This window comes from Agelaius phoeniceus, chromosome 15 (assembly GCF_051311805.1).
Source record: "Agelaius phoeniceus isolate bAgePho1 chromosome 15, bAgePho1.hap1, whole genome shotgun sequence".
In the NCBI taxonomy this organism is placed as follows: domain Eukaryota; kingdom Metazoa; phylum Chordata; class Aves; order Passeriformes; family Icteridae; genus Agelaius; species Agelaius phoeniceus.
In genome coordinates, this window is record NC_135279.1 from 1,214,901 (window position 1) to 1,234,337 (window position 19,437).

Sequence of the window (19,437 nt, forward strand, 5' to 3'; positions counted from 1 at the left end):
AACTTTCAAACTTTTGAAGCTTGGAAATGCCTTTGAGCCCTTTCCCTAACAGGGAAATGCTCTGCACCATTTTGTGTAGAACCAAGTGAGTTTCCTTCCATGTAGCAAAACAGAGACTGAATGGTAAATGCTGAGAAATTTAAATGGGCTTTTCTGCATAAATTGAATTTTCCTCTTAGTTTGAAGTCCACTAATAGTTGTGTGAGATTTTTTTTTGTATTTTCAATTACAACAAAATTAAGACAGTGTAAGAATCACATGTTTTGCTGAAGTAATCAGTTGTTCCAAAAGATCCTCTTCCCAACCTCCTGTGTTCTTAAGAAGTGCTGAAGGGTTTAAGCAGTTAATTCCAGAGAGAAATCCACCCCTGCTGCTGCTGAGAGCACAGGGCACGTGTCCAGGGGAGCTGCTGGGGCTGACACCTCTGAGGAGGGAATTCTGCTGCTGCCTCCCCTGGGCTGGGCCTGGCAGCTCCAGGGTTCCAGGGCACACTCGGGGCACTGGGAATTGTTTGCCTGGAAGAGCAGCTCTGCAGGATCCTGGAAGGCCAGGGGAGGCAGCTGTGGGTGAAGGCAGCATGGGGAGCTGACTCACCCAGGAATCCATGCTCTGGTTCCTGGGGCTGCTGATTACCAGTACAAGATTCAGCTCCACAATGTGATTTTTCTCCAGACTCAACATCTCTCTGGGCTCAATTGGGGTGCTCCACCCCGAACTTGGCAGAGCTTCAGAGTGAAGAAATTGCCCTGTTTGTCTTTTAAAAGTTACCTATGTAATAATTCAGACCATGCTTTCTCTCACCAGCTGCTGTTCTAGACACCACTTAATTGCTCTTAATTTCCTGTTTGATCCAAATTGCTCCCCAAAACAGAACATCTGAGGGAATAATTTTGAGAAGAGTTTCTCACTGAGGTTTCTACTGTCATCTCTCTAATCCCATCCTTTTATGTGATTGCTTTGTCATGACCTTCCTCCAGCCAAAGCTTCCAGTTGCTGTTGGAAGGGCACATCCACAAACCTCCCCCAGACTGCTCCAGGTTCAGGTTCTCATCCTGGCTGGATATCCCAGAGCAGGGGCAGTCCTGCTGCCACCACCTCTCTGTGACCTGTCCCTGGTCACTGCTTTTTGCTCCTCTTCAGTATCAAAAAATGCAGAATTTACCATTCAGTTCTCAGCTTTACTTTGGAAGGCATACCTAGAAATAAATCCTGTTTTCTGTTTTCCTAGCATTAGATCAATATTAATCTTGCAAATATTACTTTCAGTCAAGGTTTATTTGTGTGCTATGTAAAACTGTCAGCCTGGAAATAATTCATACCTTTTCTTACAAGGAAATTCCACACCTTTCCTTGTCAACAAAGGTCCTTATTCCTCTGCTTTGAGTACTCATTCCTGAACCTTTGGGGAGATATTTTCCCTTTGCATTTTGAGCACCCTTGGCTGTGGGGCTGCTTGGTTTTAGTTTCCCTGGCATTTGACTGGGTTTGGGAAGAGGAAGGTGTGCAGAAATCCCTGTGGCTGTGACCCAGAGGCCACACTGTAACACTGCACAGCTCTGGCAATGCCTGAACAAAAAGGAGCTTTTTCAACCTCCCAACCTGGATTGTGTCTCTTCACCCAGTTTGCAAAAAATTCCATTTATGGCTGCTCTGAGTCTTTTTGACTTTTTGCCAGCTTTTTTATTTTGTGGCTGCACATCTTAGCCATGGAACTCTGTCAAATTCTCTCTCTGCATCCAAAGCCTATAATTTCCTCTGCCTTCTCCCCTCTGTCATTCTTGGCAGCAGCAGCTCTGCAGAATTCCAGGGAGTTAGTGAGCCATGGGCCTGTGCAGTCTGGGCCCAGAGCAGAATCCACCAAACAAAACACAACAGTGGTTTGCTTTAATCGAGCAGTTCTGTTGGAGGAAAGCTCCTTCTCTTTAGTACTGTGCTCCATTTATTGCTGAAGTGTTTCTCAGCATTGCCCCTGTGGGCAGAGCCTGGTGTGTTCTTCCTGCTCACATTAAATGGAGCTGCCCTTGGTGGAGCACTTGATTTTATTTGTCAGACTCTTGGGATGGGATCACTTTCCCTGTGTGTAGGGAGTGAGTAACTCGAAGGAACCCAACCTCCTGACGGGGGCCTCTCTGATTACTATAAATATATCCAATAGTTCCCAGGAAGTCTTGGATCAGAAGAGAAAACTCCATGAAAATAGGTCAGGGAAAGTTTTATGGATGCTATGGAAAAATGCAGATTGCTGTGTCTTGATAAAAAATGTTATCCTGTGCCCTAACACTCTATAATTTTATCCATGGGCTCGCAGTCAGACACTCCAGCAATGCTGGCAGTGTTTATGAGATGCATTGAGCAGCCCAGCTGCTGGCTGGGAGAGAAGGCTTGGCTGTGCCTGTTCCTGTCCCTGTTCCTGTCCCTCTGCAGCCAGCAGGACCCTCCTGCCCTCCCTTCCCTGCTGGGACACACACTCTGCTCCTGGGAAGCAGAAAGGAGATGTGACCTGAGGTTCCAGGTGTGACCTGAGGTTCCAGGTGTGACCTGAGGTTCCAGGTGTGACCTGAGGTTCCAGGTGTGACCTGAGGTTCCAGGTGTGACCTGAGGTTCCAGGTGTGACCTGAGGGTTCAGGTGTGACCTGGGAATGTTCCCCCCTCCAGCCCTGCTGCCTCCTGTCCAGCTGGAGAATTCCTCTCTCCAGGTGGTTTTGTCAGAGTTTTTGTTTCCTGCTCCAGTGTCTTCCCTGTGTAACCTCAGTCCATTCTACTTTGCTTTAAAGGGTTTCCTTCCTTTCAGTTGGTTGCAATTTCTTTCTGAAGCAGACCTTTAGGAGCTGCTGCTCTCAATAACCTGGGAGTTGAAAGTAGAGCTTTTTTTTTTAGTCTCTGAGTTTCTTAAAGAAATATGTATCCAGTAGATGGCAAGGGAGTTGGAAAAAGTTGCACATTGAGCCATAACACCTCATTAAAGTGCACTTAGCTGAGAGTCAGTGCTGTGCCTCTGAAATAGGAAGTTGACTCAAGTGGGGAATTAGGCAGGTGTGCTCTGCACAATTCCCAATCCATGTGCTGCTGCAAGGGGTGCCAGTTCCCCATCCTGTGCTCCCCAGTGCTGTGGCTTTGGAAATGTGCAGTTTGAGGTCTTTATTTCTTTTCTCACTCAGTTTGTTGGCTTGGCTGAGCTGCCAGTGGCAAAGGAAACCAGGGATTCCCACCTGCCTCCTCCTACCTGTGCAAATGATAAGAAATGGATTTATTTTGAAGGGAGTGTGGCTGTTCACAAGGCTTCTCTCCATCTTCACTTTGCTCTTGAATTCTTTCTTAATTTATTATTGTTTTTATTGTCCCTTCCTTTCAATTAGTAAAGATCAGAGGTATTGGAAACACCTCCCAAGGAGAGCTCCTTACGAAGGTCTCCATCTACAAAATTCTTGTTCAATGCATTGTTCCATTTTTGAAATACAAAGCTGAGGGAAATTGAAAACATCTCAAGGGTGCTTTGCTGTGTAAAGCTTTTGTGTGTATAAAAACTTCATTCTGTAAATTGCCTCTGGAACCACTGCCTGGCACTGGCTTGGTGTGAGGGAAAACCAGGTCACAGATGGACCAGGAAAAATGGAATTCATTGTTGAATTGTAGTTCTGGTTTGCCATTGCCAGAGCATGTAAGTAAAATGTGTGTATACAACTAGAAATTGCAAATATTGGACTCCATTTATTTTTTCTGGGGTTATCAGTTGTCCTCATTTTGAAATGAGGTCAGGAAAGTCCTATTTTAAAAAGGCACTCGAGCCTGGAAGGGAGTTTACAGTGGCTCAGTAGCCTCTGTGTATTTGTTAAAGCAAGGCTTTGGGATTTCAGTAAAGTTCATCATCTGCTGTGTCTTGGGAGTCAGAATTGGAGTTTATGAAATGGGAATACTGAGGAAGATAAAAGTGCTGAAATCTGCAAGGCTTCCTCTTTCCTGGCTGGTTTTATAGGACATTGGGAATTAGGAATTGTTCCCTGGCACAGCTGGGGCTGCCCCTGGATCCCTGGCAGTGCCCAAGGCCAGGTTGGAGCAGCCTGGGACAGTGGGAGGTGTCCCTGCCATGGCAGGGGTGGCACTGGGTGGGCTTTGAGCTCCCTTCCAGCCCATCCTGTGCCTCTAAAATGCCATTTCATTGGCTTCTCTACCAGAGCTGGCTGGAATGCTGTGCTGCCCACCCAGGCTGGGCTTCCTTTGGGGCAGAGTGTGCAGAGCTGGTCCCATTTGAAAGCTCCCCTTGTCCCTAAGGCTCCTTTGTGGCTGAGGAATATTTTTTGTTGAGATTTTTTTGTTCCAATTTCTGTGCGTGCCTGGAGAAGGAAAATGAGGAGGAAAGGGTTGGAAGGAAAGCACTTCAAACAGCAGGAGAGTTTGTGTGTGTGTGTCAGGAGCATAAACAAACATCCTGAACAGTTCCTCTCCATCCTAAACAAACAGGAGGAGGGCATTTAGGGAAGTCACCCAGGGATTTGGGAGCTTCAGCCCTGATGTGCCCTTGGGAACAGCAGGAAGTGGCTGAGGAAGAGGAGTGTGAAGGTCTCACCTGGGGTGCCCCAGGGCCTAGGAAAGAATCACCTTTTTTTGCTTGTTGTTGTTTTTTCCCCTTTTCCAGAGATGGTGTCATCCATTATGTAGAAATAATCTCTTCCTTACAGCCTGGTTTTTAGTACCTTGAATTCCCACTGAAAAAAACCCTCTTGTGATGTTTTATTCCCCCAGGAGTCTCAGCAGTCCAGTTTTGGCACTGGAGAACAGAGTGAGTACATGAAACTTCCTGGAATGTGTTGAATATTTTTGTTGTCTTTCTGCTCTCAGCATCTCCCAAGATGTCAGGGCTTTTAGGAAATGAGGTTTTCCAGACTGCTCACAGGATGGAGGCTGACTTCAGCTTTTCTCTGCTTTCTCAAGTTTTAAGCTGTTAAACAGTTGCTTGATTTTCTTTTGCATTTCTTGTTCAGATCTTGGAGGTTATCACTGAGTGTAAAATACCACTGAAGGGTGGTGTATTTGAGGGAAAAGATGTATTTTAATTGATCCAATTCTGTACAAAATGCCTCTATGATTGATTTGAAAATAACTGAATACTAAACCAAAACACCATTAAAAAGCCCAACTCCCTGCTTAGGGACATATTAGAAACCAGAAGAGAACTTTTGCTTTTATTTCAGTAGAAAAAGCACATGGCAGTTTCACCATTTATTGTTACTTTGACATTTTAAAGTCAAGAGAGAGAACTGGTCAGGAACTTAAATCACATGCTATTGTCCTTGAGTTTCTTGCACTTTTGGGCTTTGGAAAAAAGTAGCTTTTATTTCTTTTAAACTGTCATTATTTTGAATATTACTGAAATGAACATGAAACTCAGTAAATATCAGGTAAAATTGAATTAAATTACTGCTGTTACCTTCCAAAAGTCCTTCCACTCCTCTTGAAGTGATTAAACAGCTTAAATAGTAAAAGAAGAATGGTTTATTCTTAGATATTCACAAGCAGCTTAATCTGAACACCTGATACAGTGGGGAATTAAGGAAACAAATTCAAGCTTAATTCCATGATGCTAAACCACGGGCTCACGTTATGGGAGCAGCTGATCTTTAGGTGTGGAAAAGAAGAGCCAAGGTTAATTAAACACAGAGCCAGTTTCCTGTGCCTTCTTGGATTTTCTGGAGAGCTTTTAACAGCTCTGTTCTTGTTTTTGTTGAGCTGTACCCAGTTATTTACCAGAATGAAAGAAAAGGGAAGGGAATGTATCAGGGTGTATTCCTGCTGTCAGATTTAGTGTGTGAGCTGGATTTTGGGGGGTGGGGGTTCTCATCCATCAGAAGCTGTGTGGGGATGCTGGAGCAGTCAGAGCTCAGCAGGTGCATCTCTGTCCCAGATCCTGCCTGTGTAAGGCAAGAATTTCATCTTGCTAGGAGCAGAACAGTTTTCCACACCATGAATAACAAATTATTGTGTATTGGTTCACACAGCAATGATTGAAATGGTTTTCTCTGTTTTCTTGGTTAAATGATTTGCTGTATTTGGTGTTTGGCTCTGCATCCTCCCTGCCTCAGCCTGGGGAGGTGGTGCCTGCTGTCCCCTGCTGCTGCTCCCTCCTGTCCCCTCACATGGCTTTGCTTTGTCCATCCTTGTGGCAGCTTTGGGGGAACTCTTCTGCTGTGCCTGAGTTTTCAGCTGTGCTTTTCTTCTTTTCTTCTCCTAGAACGATACAATCCCTCCTCCAAAACCTCCAATGGTCATCAATCCAAATCGTAAGTGCCTGCTGAGCAAACATGTCACAAACAAAAGTTGTGTTTTAAGAGATTTAGGAGAAGGTGTGTGGTGGAATGTGAGTGTCACTCCAGCATCCTTCTCCTTGGCTGGCAGGGAAATGTTTTTTGGGACAATAAACCAGATATTGCTCACTGGAGTGAGTAAAAAATACCCTGAGCTGCCTTTCTGCTCCTTTGCTTTCCTGTCAGCTGCCCCAAGAGGGGAGAGGGAGTTTGGACCTTGGAATTGGCTTGGGAATCAGAAAGGGCATCAGCATGGGATGGGACTAACAGAGCTGGCAGCTGGAGTTGCACAAATTCAGGGTGAGGAAAGGTTTTGGGTTGGAGGAGACAGAAAACTGGGTCTGGCATCTTGTGAGGTTTGTTCTGCTCTCCCTTTAAGCCCCTGACAAATGTTTTGAACACAGACCCAGCAACACAGAAGAACTCAGAGGCAACTGGAATGTTCTGCATGGCTTTAGTCCACCTTTCTCAGACTTAAAAATCAGTGATATGCAGTTAAAAGATGGTTTCCAAATAAATCTGCCCATAAAAATAAATATTTACCAGTTTACTGTGAGAAAACAACTTTAAATATATTTTGGTAAAGAAAACCCTTGAAAAGGAGATAAATGCATCATCTGTAAAATGGTAGCAATGAGCAGTAGTTCAGGAGTGGGCTCCTGGAGGTTGTGTTGCTGTTCAGATCAGCAGAGCAGCTCACTGGGAAACTCAGGAGAGTCAGACTTTTAATTCTTTCTCATTTTCTCTCCACAGATGTGAATCGAACCAGACAGAGTAAGATGTTTTCTTTTTATAATCAAATGTTTCCACTAATCAGAAAGGCCCTGCTGTGTGTTTTCATTGTGCTCATGCATTCTCAGTGTGTGAAGCTGTGTGTGTGTGACTACCAGCAGTAATTATGGCTTTGGATACAGTAATTAATGATGGCTCAGGACAGTGGCAGTGCTGCCACGGGACAGGAAGCAGCCACTGGGGCTGGCTCGCTTTCCTCCATCTCCAACACAATTCTTGCCCATTGTGTGTAAGAAGTTGAACATAACACAAGTTGCCTCCTCCCACACCAGTAAATTGTGTCAGATTTCCTTTCTAAGTTTAACAGAATGGACTCAGGAGCCAAAGTACCTGAATCCTCATTCTTCTCTGAGAATGAGTCAACTCTCCATTCTTAACCCTGAAATGTGTGAGTGCTGTCTGGTGGCTCTCACCCACGCAGCCTCTGCAGGATAAACAGTGCCATGTTGAAATCTAGCAGAAAGCTTTGGAAGTAATTAAAGAACTTGGAAAAACTTGTCTCACTTTCTCCCTTTTCCTTTAGTATGTTGAAAGATGACTTAAAACTCAGCAGTAGTGAAGACAGCGATGGAGAGCAGGTAAGTTCCTCAGGTGGCTTCCCAAAAACCGCTGCACTCATCCAGGGGCAGCCCTGGGCAGGGAGCAGGAGATCTGTGGAACTGAAATCTCCTGGAATGTTTTTAGACAAACCTCAGGCATTCCTAAATGCAATCTTGGGGGAAATTTTGTGCAAACAAATTGAAATGTTGTGGTTTGTGGAAACAGTTTGCTTTTATCTAGAAATTCTTATTAACTGATTTCACGTGGGCCTTCTCTGAACACGAAGTTACAATAGTGCACTTTAAAACTTATATCATGGCTCCTTAATTAAAGATAAACCCCTTTGTGTTCTGCCATCCCAGCTACAGAGCTCATGGAGTGAACATCTGTGTGAGTTGGTGCCCTGGGATGTTTGGGGTGACAAGGAGTCCCTGGGAGTACAGCTGCACCTTTATATTTATCAAAAAGTCTCTTTTTTACTCTTTCCAGGATTAACTTTGTGCAGCTTCTGCCAGACTGGCACTTTAAATGCTAAATAAAAATGGAATATGTGTCTGTGCTGCCCAGTAACTCCCACTGCTCTGGGGTTTCTTCTCAGTTCTGGTACTTGATTTTCTTCAAGTGGAAAACTTGAAGGTGGTGAACTCCACTTACCCTGGGCATCTCAGGAAAATCATTGTGAAATGCTGAATCATCTGATTCAAAAAGGTGGAAGCAAGATATTAATTAGTGGTAGAAATGGGAACTCTCACAAATGGAGTCAGAATACAGAGATTTGTGCTGAAAACTTAGAGAAAATCATGCTGCTTATCTTTCTGTATAAGGAAAATGCAGGTAAATTTAAACTACTGCAAATAATGAATATTTTTAAAATGAAAGGCTCTAAACCAATGTTTTACAACTTAATTGTATATACCAGCCTAAAATAGCTTCTAGAAGCTTCATGCTCTTCTTTTTTTTAATTGCAGGACTGCGATAAGACCGTGCCAAGGAGCACACCTGGAAGGTAGGAATTGAATTCCTGGGGGATTGCAGCACATGGGGAAGTTCAGCCCAGTCAGCATTCCTGGCTTGGTCTTGTTTCCAAAATTCATCTTTGTCCTTTGGTTTGTACTAAAGCAAAAGCGATGAAAATTTAATCAGTGATTGAATACTAATAAATATGATATTAAATATTTCCTGCAAGTGAGACTGACCACTTTGGGAAGGGGCAGCACCCAAAGGCTGAACTGTGTTCACTTAGGCTGAATTTTCCCCTGAACGCTGATGAAAATGTTACATTTTGTTACTTCTAATGCCAGGGTTGGAAGGGTGTACCTGTGCCTCGGGTAATGCTTGCTTTCCCTGCTTTGTGTTGCAGTAATTCTGAGCCTTCCCAGCACAACAGTGAAGGAGCAGATAACTCCAGGGATGACTCGAGCAGCCACAGCGGCTCCGAGAGCAGCTCGGGCTCCGACTCGGAGAGCGAGAGCAGCTCCAGCGACAGCGAGGCCAACGAGCCCTCCCAGAGTGCATCCCCCGAGGTAGGGCAGCCCTGCAGCAGCTGCCTCCAGTCCTGCACTCAACAGCACTAAAGTTCAGGAAATTCTCACTGTTAGAGGCAAAACACCGACCCGGGCTCGCTGTCAGGCTGGGCTGTTCTGCTGCAGTTCCTGTGCTGCATGTGACAGTTCTCTAGATAAGCCCACATTTGATGTTTGATTTGAAGTGGTTTTTACCAGCAGTTGTCTGTTGAAGAGCAGAATTAGATGTGGTATCAGAACCCTAAAAAACCCTGGCATCAAATATTGCCTGTTAGTAGCAGACAAAGGGAAAAATTGTGTTATTTGGGCCTGTATTTATTTATCATTTCATTCATTTATCAGGTTTTGGGTGTCCCTCGTGCTTTGGCGTGCAGCATCATACAGCTGCCACGTGGGAAAGATTGAAGAAATGGGAAATATTTTATCTAACTCTGTTTTTTACTTTGTTTTTAGCCAGAGCCACCACCCACAAACAAGTGGCAGCTGGATAACTGGTTGAACAAAGTTAATTCCCATAAAGTGTCACCAGCTTCTTCCGTGGACAGCAATATCCCTTCTTCCCAAGGCTACAAGAAAGAGGGACGGGATCAGGGTACAGGGAGTGGGTACACTGACCAAGGTGGATCCAAGGACTCCATTTCTTCTACACCAGGGAGAGATTCCAAACCCACCCAGAAGGGCTCGGAGAGCAGTCGTGGGAGGCAGAAATCACCTGCCCAGAGCGACAGCTCGACTCAGAGGAGGACTGTAGGGAAAAAACAGCCCAAGAAAGCAGAAAAGACATCTGTGGAAGAGCCCAGAGGAGGTCTTAAAATAGAAAGCGAAACCCCAGTAGACATGGCAACAAACATCCCTTCCAACAGGCACAAGGCAGCCACCAAAGGCTCCAGGAAACCCAATATAAAGAAGGAGCCCAAGTCTTCCCCTCGGCCTACAACGGAGAAAAAGAAATACAAGGCTTCGAGCAAATCTGCCCAGAAATCCAGGGAATTCATCGAAACAGATACCTCATCCTCTGATTCAGATGAAAATGAGAGTCTGCCTCCTTCCTCACAAACACCCAAATACTCTGAGAGCAATAGGACTCCTGTTAAATCTTCCATGGAGGAGGATGACAGCTTTTTCCGGCAGAGAATGTTCTCTCCTATGGAAGAGAAAGAGCTTCTGTCCCCGCTGAGTGACCCTGATGAAAGGTACCCACTCATTGTGAAGATTGACCTGAGCCTCTTATCCAGGATACCAGGGAAGCCTTACAAGGACCCCGAGGGAGCCAAGGCGGAGAAGAAGAGCGCCCCGGAGAAACACGGCCGGGAGGGCCAGAAACAGCCCTCAGACAAGGGCTCCACCAAAGGCAAGAGGAAACACAAACAGGTGAGCCCTCCTGCCTGTCCCCTCAGCCCTTGGGCAGCCCAGAGTGCAGGTGACAGCTCAGAGCAGGGACTGAGCCGGGCAGGAGCGGCTGTGCTGCCGTGTGTAGAACCCTGGGTCGTCCCTGTGCTGGTACAGGAGACTGCTGGGATTTTCTTGCAGAAACACCTGTGGGAGTGTCAGCCCTGTAAGCAGAGCTTAGGGAGATCACAAATCTGTGCCTCTGAGCTCTGCATCCAGCCCTCTCCTGCCTCCCTGGAACCAGCCCCTGGTGCTCTGCAGGCCAGCTCAGGCAGCTGATCCAATGGGAAATCCACCTGGGGAAAAACACCCAAAAGTCATTTTTCAGCTGGATCAGCTCTCAGAGCCATGGAAATGCCCATTGCCAGGATAAGGGATGGGGCAGGGCTGGGCCTGGGGCTTGGCAGCAGCAGCAAACATCTCAGGTGCTGCTTTACTGGGAGCAGGGTCATCTCTCTGTAAGAATACTGAATCCTTCCAAAACCATTTCATCTTTTCAGCTAGAAGTAAGAAGCAGGAATGGCTGGGGGACAGTAAAATGGCAGGAGACAGTGGGAGAACTGAACAGAAGGGATACTCTTGGAGGGGGAAATGTGAGAAGTCAATGCTGGTGTAATTTTAAACTGCTTTTTGAAAGCTCAGCACAGGGACCCTGTATAAAGGGCAAAGCTGGGGCTGTCAGCTGGGCTCAGTGATCCAGGGAATCTGGTTTCCAGGAGTGTAGGGCTATGAGGCCCTGGGGCAGGGATTCAGAAATCCCTGTGCTGCTCTGGATGTCCCTCTGGAAACTCCATTTTACCATGTCCAAGGGATCTGGCAGGGGCTGGAGACTTTGTTGACATCCCAGGATTGTGGGAGATCATTGCCAGAGGAGATGGATCATCCCAGTTACACCAGTTTCCTACTGAGCAACCAAAGCAGACTGGATCCCTGGCTGAAGTCAGTGTCCTGCAGGAGCCCTGACATGTAACTGCAAACAGATTTATCCTGTTCTGTTCCTAACTGAGATTCCTGTTTTCTCTGGCATGAGAAATGAGCTGCTTTTGTAAAAAGGGAATAACTCTGCCCACTGCAGTGACCAATTACTTTTGCAGGTGTTGCTGTATAGCTCCTGATGTTCCTGGGAATGCACTCACACATTCCAGTGGGTCTGAATTCCCTGGCTCCTCTCTCTTTGGCCAGTTTAGCCTTTAAGCACACATTTGGAATTACAGTATTAAAGATCTGTGCTCTCACATCCAAAGCACAAAGCTTTGGTGAGATCAGTTAAATTCAGGATTTATCCCAGGAAACAGTGGTGGTTAAATGTTGTGAAGCCTCAGGTTGCTCTGCTGCTTCCTGAGAGGATGGGAACCTGGGTGAGGCAAGGACAGAGCCCCTTTCCCCACCCTGCAGTTTAAGTTTGTGCTCCAAACCCAAGTGCCACCACTTGATTTTCTAATTTCCTGGGTTTTCTTGATCACAATTCTCAGGTTGCAGCATCAGTGACAAAACTGGGGTTTGTTACCAGATGATTTATTCTGTGAGGCCCCATTTTCCCTCTTACTCACTGGATTGATCTCTCCAGTGCTCAGTGAAGACATCTTAGAAATTTACCTTCAAGACCCTGTGATCTGAGGATTAAATTTATATCAATATTTAGTCTTCAGCATCTCTGAGCTGACTTTAATAGACTGATTTGATTTCTACCCTTTCCTGGCATTGATCAGACACCTCTTTAGACCCCACAACATCAAATCTGTCTCCTGATCTTGCCAAAGCCTTTGGCAGATTTTCATGAGATTTCATGTTTGTAATTTATCTGTGCTGAAATGAATAACTTGGCTGTTGCTACTTTTATCAGGTTGTAATTTAGCAGCCAGACTGGGATTTTCATTCTGTTCTAATGTCAGGCTCTGGTAAGGATTGGTGAGGCTGAGGATGGGCCATGGTTTTGGGGTCTGGTAAGGATTTGTGAGGCTGAGGATGGGCCATGGTTTTGGGCTCTGTACTAACTGTGAAACACCTGCTCAGTGCTGTCTCTGTGTGAAATACTCCACTCTCAGTGGTGTGTAAATGTGGATCTTTGCTGGAAGTTTCTCTCATTTGCTTTGCTCAGAACGAGGATGAAAACAGAGCCAGTGAAAGCAAGAAAACGAAACTGGAAGAAAAAGCTCCCTCAGGACACAAGAATTCCAGCAGCAGGGAGTGAGTATCTCTGCTCTTCCTGCTCTGAGGGTCAGGGGGCCTGTGGAGAGAATGGTGCTCATCTTCCCCCCTTCTTCCCTCTCCCACCCTAAGTTTTCCTAAGTTTTTCCTCCTCCTAATTGGTAAAATTTCATTTTTTCTTACCCTTCAAACAAATTTACTTCAGAGCTTCTACAAGCAATTGGTGGAAATGAATTTCCATCCCCAAAAACATTGGCCAAGGACAATTGTGCTCCTTAACAAAATGAGGTGACCTCTCCTGTGAAGGGAATATTTCCTTCCTGGTTTTCTCTGATACACAGTGGGACTTGGGTTTGAGCTAGAATCAAAATCTGTGCTTTTAAATTAACCCCATCTGGTAATTCTCTGTTTAGTAAGTTTTAAACTGGGAATAAACTCCTGAACTGGCTTTCTTTGGGAAGCTGATGGCATTGAGCTTTGGATCCATGGATTTATCTCCCATCTCCTTTGTTTGTTAGTGCAAGAAAAGTGTGAGTGATACCAAAGCAAGGTAGTACAGAATGAGCAGATCAGTCCCATTGTTTAATATGTTATTTCTGGGTTCCCCATGTTTTTTGCAAGACCTGTTATGCCTTTATTTGGTTCATTTCTTGGTCAGTATTAATCCACAGGAGAGATTAAGTTTTTTTCCACTGCATTTTGAAACTTCTGTTTCAGTTCAGGCAATGAAAACTGGTATAATTGTGTCATGGAAAATATTCCTGTCCAGTGAGCAATTGCCAAATTACAGAGGTGTGAGAAGCTGCAGCAGTTTGGATGCTACAACTTTTGTTTGCCCCTTCTGAATTAAACAGTGTCTTACTATTTGTTAGGAAACAGCTGTAGAATGAATGGATAGTTTGATTTTTACCTGATATTTGATTTTCTTCTGTTGTTTGCCTGACTGCCAGCGCAGTTCTCTAAAGGACATTTAATTAAATGAAATATGATTTTTCCAGAAATAATGTGTAAAAATATGAATGGTGGGAGGGCAGGAATAGCCAGCAGCATTCCTCAGCAGCCAAGTGAGAGTGTCCTGAAAGGCTGTGCTGGGGAAGTTTCCCATTCCCTGAGTTCCAGAGCTTTATCTGGAGCATCTTTCCCTGGAGCTGTTGGCTGCCTGGTGTGCACAGACAGCCTGGCGCTGGCACTGGCTCCCACTGCTGAAATTTGGGAGGGTTTGGGATGGTTTTTGGACAGAACTGGTGCAGGGGTGGGGTTTTATGGTTAGAACTTGTCTGGCTTTGCCTGTGCTTTCAGGTCAGAACAAATAAAATGGTGAAAACAAGTTCAATCTGGCTTTGGAGAAACCTACTCACTGAGAGGATTATTCTGCTTTTCTCCAAAGCTGCGTCTGACAGTAAAAATCTTGGGGGGAAAAAGGTGTTTAGTTAGAGATTTAAAAATCAGATTTTTGTGCGTTGCTTTTTTGGGGTTGTTTTTGTTTGTCTTGGTTTTGTTTGTTAAGGAAGAAACCCAACCCCTGAATTTGTTCCTCTTTTCCAGGTCTTCAAAGCCAAGTGCTGTTAAAGAGAAGGATTTGCTGCCCTCCCCTGCTGCCCCAGCCCTGCAGAAGGATTCCAAGCAGGAGCACAGCTCCAGGAAGAGAACAGTCAGTCAGTCCTCATCCCTAAAATCCAGCAGCAACCCAGGCAAGGAGAGCAGCAGTGGCAGCAAGAGCAGCTCCTCCTCCAAGCAGAAGAAGACAGAGGGGAAGGGGTCCAGCAGTGCCAAGGAAGCCAAGGTAAAGGGCTGGTTCTGACCCTGCCTCCTGTGTTCTGTTCAGTTTGATCTAAACAACCATTTCCAGTTCAGTTCAAACATCATTAGTTTGGGGTGTGCATTGTTTCCTGTCATAGAGCTCAGGGGCCTTGGAAGGCCATAAATGAGAAGACACCTTGGAGAGATCATGGAATATGAATGCTTATCCTGCCAGATCCCTGTGTTAGTAGAGGAATGGCTTTAATCACTCCTGGTGACTGGTGCTGCCTGTTCATTGTTTAGGTGGTTTACAAGAACATCCCTAGGAAGCTGGAAATGGAACTGTGAGGCTGCCCTGGTCTCCTCAGAGCAGACACAGAGCTTGTCCTGGTCCCAGAGGACAGCAGGAGCTCAGCCCAGGCTCACTGCTGGGCTGGGAAGCTCTGGCTCTCATTTTATGACATTGTAGGAAGATTATTGCAACTCCAGCTCAGCAATTTACAGAGCTCTCCATGGCTGGAGGGCAGAAAACCTGGTTATGGAGATGGTGCAGAAAATGGTTTGTAAGAGATTTAGGTTGGGCAGATAGATGTGATGGAATTTAAAAATATAAATGTCCTCCAGCCAGCTTAATTTGTGATATGTTTGTTGTTTTATACTCAGGTGTGCTTACTCATGTCTTCCTCAAAGGAGTAACTACTCCTGTGTGAGTTTTTCAAGGCAAAGGCATTCAGAGAGAGTATTGTTGATAGAAATCCTCCAAATCCTCCTCATCTCTGTTAGAGTAGAAAAGCAGGATTTAGAAACAGTGACAGGTGAGATGGAGGGAGGGATTTCCTGCCCCTGGTGTGTCTGGAAAGCCTTGGCTGCATTCTCCCCCCTGCAGGAGGAGCCCAGCCCAGCCCTGTGGGAGCATCCTGGGAGCTGAGTTATTCCCAGAGCTCCTGCAGCCTGTCCTTCCTGGAGGCAATGGGGAAGCCATGGGGGAATCTGTGCAACAAATGCTCTTCTTGTAATCATGGCATGGATTTCCCTTCCAGGAAAAGATCCTGAACAATTCCTCCAGCTGCCCTCCTGCCTCTGCTCAGCCCACGGAAAGTGTGAAGTCAAGGAGAGCAAAGCTTGTTTTTGATGATAGGTAAGGACAGAAAATTCCCTTTCCCTCTGGATCTCGAGCACAGGCAGCTCCCATGGAGCAGAGCTGGCATTTTGCTCCATAGAAGATGTTACACACAAGCTCTTTGTCAAAGAAAATACCTTGGAAAAAAAGTAAAACAAATATTTCACCATCTTGTGCAGACTTGAGGTTTCAGTTGGGCCAATTCAGGTTCAGCTTGCTCTGAAAGCACTTCTTTAAATTCATTTTACAGATGAAATTATGTTTGCACACCAAATGTAAAATAACTTTCTGCTTAAGAACTTGCTTGAAATACTGTTGGAATTACCTGAAACTACAGAATTAACTTGAAACTACTTTTAGCAATTTTTAGTTAAGTAAATTAACAGATTCCTTTAAACAGTTTTATCATAGTGTAGCTTGAGTTAGAGCAGAAAAAGCCCTGAAATGTGGCAGCATTAAGGAGCTGCAGCTACAAAAGGCAGTGGCAATGTGTGGCTCCAGTCCCTCAGTCCATGCCCTCTCTTGCAGGACTTACTCAGCTGATCACTATTTGCAGGAAGCAAAGAAGCTGAAACACAATGCAGATGCTTTGGTGAGTGGTCTGCAGTGCCCCCCCAGCGTGTGCCCCAGTCCTGGGGCTGGTTTGCAGCTGTGCCATGCTCCTGGCACTCCCTGGCACCACTGCCCTGGTGCTGAGGCGTCTCCCTCCCTTGCAGTCGGACAGGTTCGAGAAGGCCGTGTACTACCTGGATGCTGTCGTGTCCTTCATTGAGTGTGGGAATGCATTGGAGAAAAATGCTCAGGAATCCAAGTCCCCGTTCCCTATGTATTCAGAAACTGTGGAATTAATCAAGTAAGCTTTGCAGGGCTCCTGCAGGGGCAGGTGGGTGCGGGGAGCTCTGGGTGGGCAGAGGTTTTGCCCCCAGGTTTTGAGATCTGTTGTCATTCCCAGTAACACTGGAACAGTGACCAGTTCTTTTCAGTTGCTGGAGTTGAAAGCATTTCCAGGAAGGGGGAGGTGATTCCTGCTGAGGCTTCAAGTCCCTCTACAATGAGTGACCCACAAAGAGCAGAATTATTCTGGTTACTGCTGAGTCAATGCTTTATTCAGGGCTGAGAGATGTTCCTAAAACAGTGGGGACAGCTGAAACTGGAAATTCATGAGAACATGAGTGTTTTGTGAATGATAAACCAAGGCAGTTTTTGTTTTGGGGCTGATTTGCTGCCTTTCTCTGCAGGTACACTATGAAACTGAAGAATTACTTGGCCCCGGATGCGACGGCTGCAGACAAAAGGCTGGCAGTGCTTTGGTGAGTGTGCTGGGACTTCCTGCAGTGCCCACATCTGTAACCTACACAAAATGCTGCTTTGCACTGAGCTCTTGGGTGTTCCTGAGCCAAACACAGGAGATTTCCACTTGTCTGTACACAAACATTCATCTGTGTCTGATGGCTGTAAATGGGGGTGCTGCCAGCAAGGGCCAGGGCTTTGCCTCATTGCAGGGTGAGAGCAGGAGATGCCTCCTGAGCTCTGAGGCAGGGATAAATCACACCTGGACTGGCTCTGGGGGCTGCCAGGAGCCCTGAGGCCGAGGGAGTGGCTGCAGAAGGTGTGGAGGAGCAGAGGGCAGGCCCTGGCAGGGGCTCAGGGGAGCAGTAAATGAACCCCTTGCCTCAACTGGGTGGTGCCTCCCAAGCCCAGCAGCAGCACTGAGAGTTCAGTTCCAGCTTGAGGCACACGGAGCTGTTCCAGTTCTGAATTCCCTTCAGGATTTCAAGGTGGTTGTGGATTTTCTGGTTGAGTTACAACTTGAGGGCTGAGTTGGCAGAGAGAACATCATGACCACAGCTATTAGATTTTTGAAATTCACTGAGTTGAGATAAACCTGACTTTAATTATGACTGATTTGTCCTGTCTTTGGGCAGCCTTCGGTGCCAAGCTCTGCTGTACCTGAGGCTTTTCAAACTGAAAAAGGAAAGTGCATTGAAATACTCCAAAACTCTGACTGAACATCTGAAGGTAATTGCATCTGTATTTTCTGAACAATAAAACCTAATGGTGTGGAAGCTCTACATAATTTCAAGTTCCCAAATCCAGTTTCAGACTGCTGCATGTGGACACCTGTTTAGAGCTGGACTTGAAGGTGTTTTAAAGCTGGGCAGAGCTTTAATAACCATGACCCTGCTGGTCCTGGCGTGACAGCTCTGTTAATTTGATCTTCTTTAATACATGTAGTAGACTTCAAGTTGATGGCAGTGGGATGTTGGCTGGGTTTAGGGAAATTACCCATGAATTTATCTAAATTTCTGTGCAGCTGGTTCTGAAGCTTCCAGCTCTCAGTGCTGGGAGGAAACAGGCTCATCACATACCCAGTCTCTCAGATTTGGGATATCTTCAATTGTTCACTGCCAGTGATAAGAGTCTTTCTGTTAAAGGGCTGAAAAAATCTCAAATGTTCCCATAAGGGGCAATGGGCTAATACTTGTTTGTTTTGCTAAAATAACCCCTTAATTTGTGTCTTGGCCATCAGTAAAAAAGGATATTTCCCTAAATTACAGTTTACTGTGATATTATTGAGAACATAACTTCAAAGTACAACTATGAAAAAAAACTTTGCTAAAAAGAACCAATTAAACAAGCAGATAAAATGTAACTAGTGAAAGTATAAGTACAAATCAGGTAAAATGTGTCTTTTTCCCCCCCACAGAATTGCTACAATAATTCTCAAGCACCGTCACCTGGTATGGGAAGGTGAGTGGTAAAAGCTGTTACTTCTATTTCTCAACTTAAAAGACATTTTCTCCATTTCCTGTGTGCCAGGGGGCTCAGGGAGCAGCTTTTGGGGTGGTTATTTGAAGGGTGTGGATTTTGATCCATTTTTTGTGTAATTATCATGGTGGAGGGAGGTGCTGCAGCTCTGCAGGGTTTGGCAGGGTAAAAAAGGAGCAGTGTGCCACTAACCCACAAACCATTCATCCCAGGGAGTTTTGGTGTTTAATTTAATGCTTCTCCCCCCAAACAAGAGCTTTGTTAGTGCTGCAAGGCCAGAGGTTACCAGCACTTGCAGGATTCTCTGTTCCATAGTTTAGCAATTGCTTCTGCTCTTTTAAACCCAATAATGGACCTTTGATAAATTATTGCATGAGTTTAAGGGTGGGGCCACTTCAGATTTCCATTGTGATACCTGCAATAATGTTATACAGTGCAATATTCTGGCAGTGGAGTTACCAGGTAGCTGTAATTTTTTCTGAATGTTCATTTAAGCAATGAATTTAAGATTTTATTGAATTCTGAGATGCTGAGGTTTGGTAATTAGGTTTTGTAAGCTATAAATAATTATTGGAGGATCCTTAGCAGTTCCCAGCTCGAGATTCCCATTTGTTGTAGGGCAAATCCTGATTTTTGGTGGTCTCCTGATTTTGGGAGTGTTTTCCCATCCCACACCCTGAGTGTGGGCAGAGGGATCTTAGGGGACATCTCAGAGCATGGTGTGTCTAAAGCTGGTGCATTTCTGCCTTTCCATCTTGCCCTCTGGGTGAGCAGCAAACCTGTTGGGATGCCATCTCCAGTCTCTCCAAAGCTGTCTCCAGGGAATTCAGGAAATTACTCTTCCGGGGCAGCCAACCCTTCAGGGAGCGGGTCCTCGGTGACGATCCCGCAGCGCATCCATCAGATGGCTGCCAGCTACGTCCAGGTCACCTCCAACTTCCTCTATGCCACTGAAATCTGGGAACAAGCAGAACAGCTCTCGAGAGAGCAGAAAGGTAAGGGCTGCCTCAGGGGGATGGAAACCTCCAGAGGGGGCTGGAACACTCCCAGGCTTTGATTCTGTTGATGGAGCCCTGAGTGCTGAACCTCTGCAAAATCAGGGGGAATGTGACACCTT

General features: G+C 45.7%; 1 protein-coding gene across 1 annotated transcript in view; it reads left to right on the forward strand.

The window, feature by feature from the left end:
- Nucleotides 1-19,437, forward strand: part of AFF4 (ALF transcription elongation factor 4) — a 47,773-nt gene that overhangs the window by 21,976 nt on the left and 6,360 nt on the right. Inside the window, exons 6-21 of the mRNA XM_077186635.1 lie at nt 4,741-4,777; nt 6,227-6,275; nt 7,053-7,073; nt 7,615-7,669; nt 8,600-8,637; nt 8,992-9,154; nt 9,608-10,525; nt 12,642-12,730; nt 14,237-14,474; nt 15,472-15,569; nt 16,080-16,143; nt 16,268-16,404; nt 16,790-16,861; nt 17,477-17,570; nt 18,259-18,302; nt 19,095-19,315. Coding sequence (XP_077042750.1) covers nt 4,741-4,777; nt 6,227-6,275; nt 7,053-7,073; nt 7,615-7,669; nt 8,600-8,637; nt 8,992-9,154; nt 9,608-10,525; nt 12,642-12,730; nt 14,237-14,474; nt 15,472-15,569; nt 16,080-16,143; nt 16,268-16,404; nt 16,790-16,861; nt 17,477-17,570; nt 18,259-18,302; nt 19,095-19,315 — 2,338 coding nt within the window. The remainder of the gene's footprint in view (nt 1-4,740; nt 4,778-6,226; nt 6,276-7,052; nt 7,074-7,614; nt 7,670-8,599; nt 8,638-8,991; nt 9,155-9,607; nt 10,526-12,641; nt 12,731-14,236; nt 14,475-15,471; nt 15,570-16,079; nt 16,144-16,267; nt 16,405-16,789; nt 16,862-17,476; nt 17,571-18,258; nt 18,303-19,094; nt 19,316-19,437) is intronic.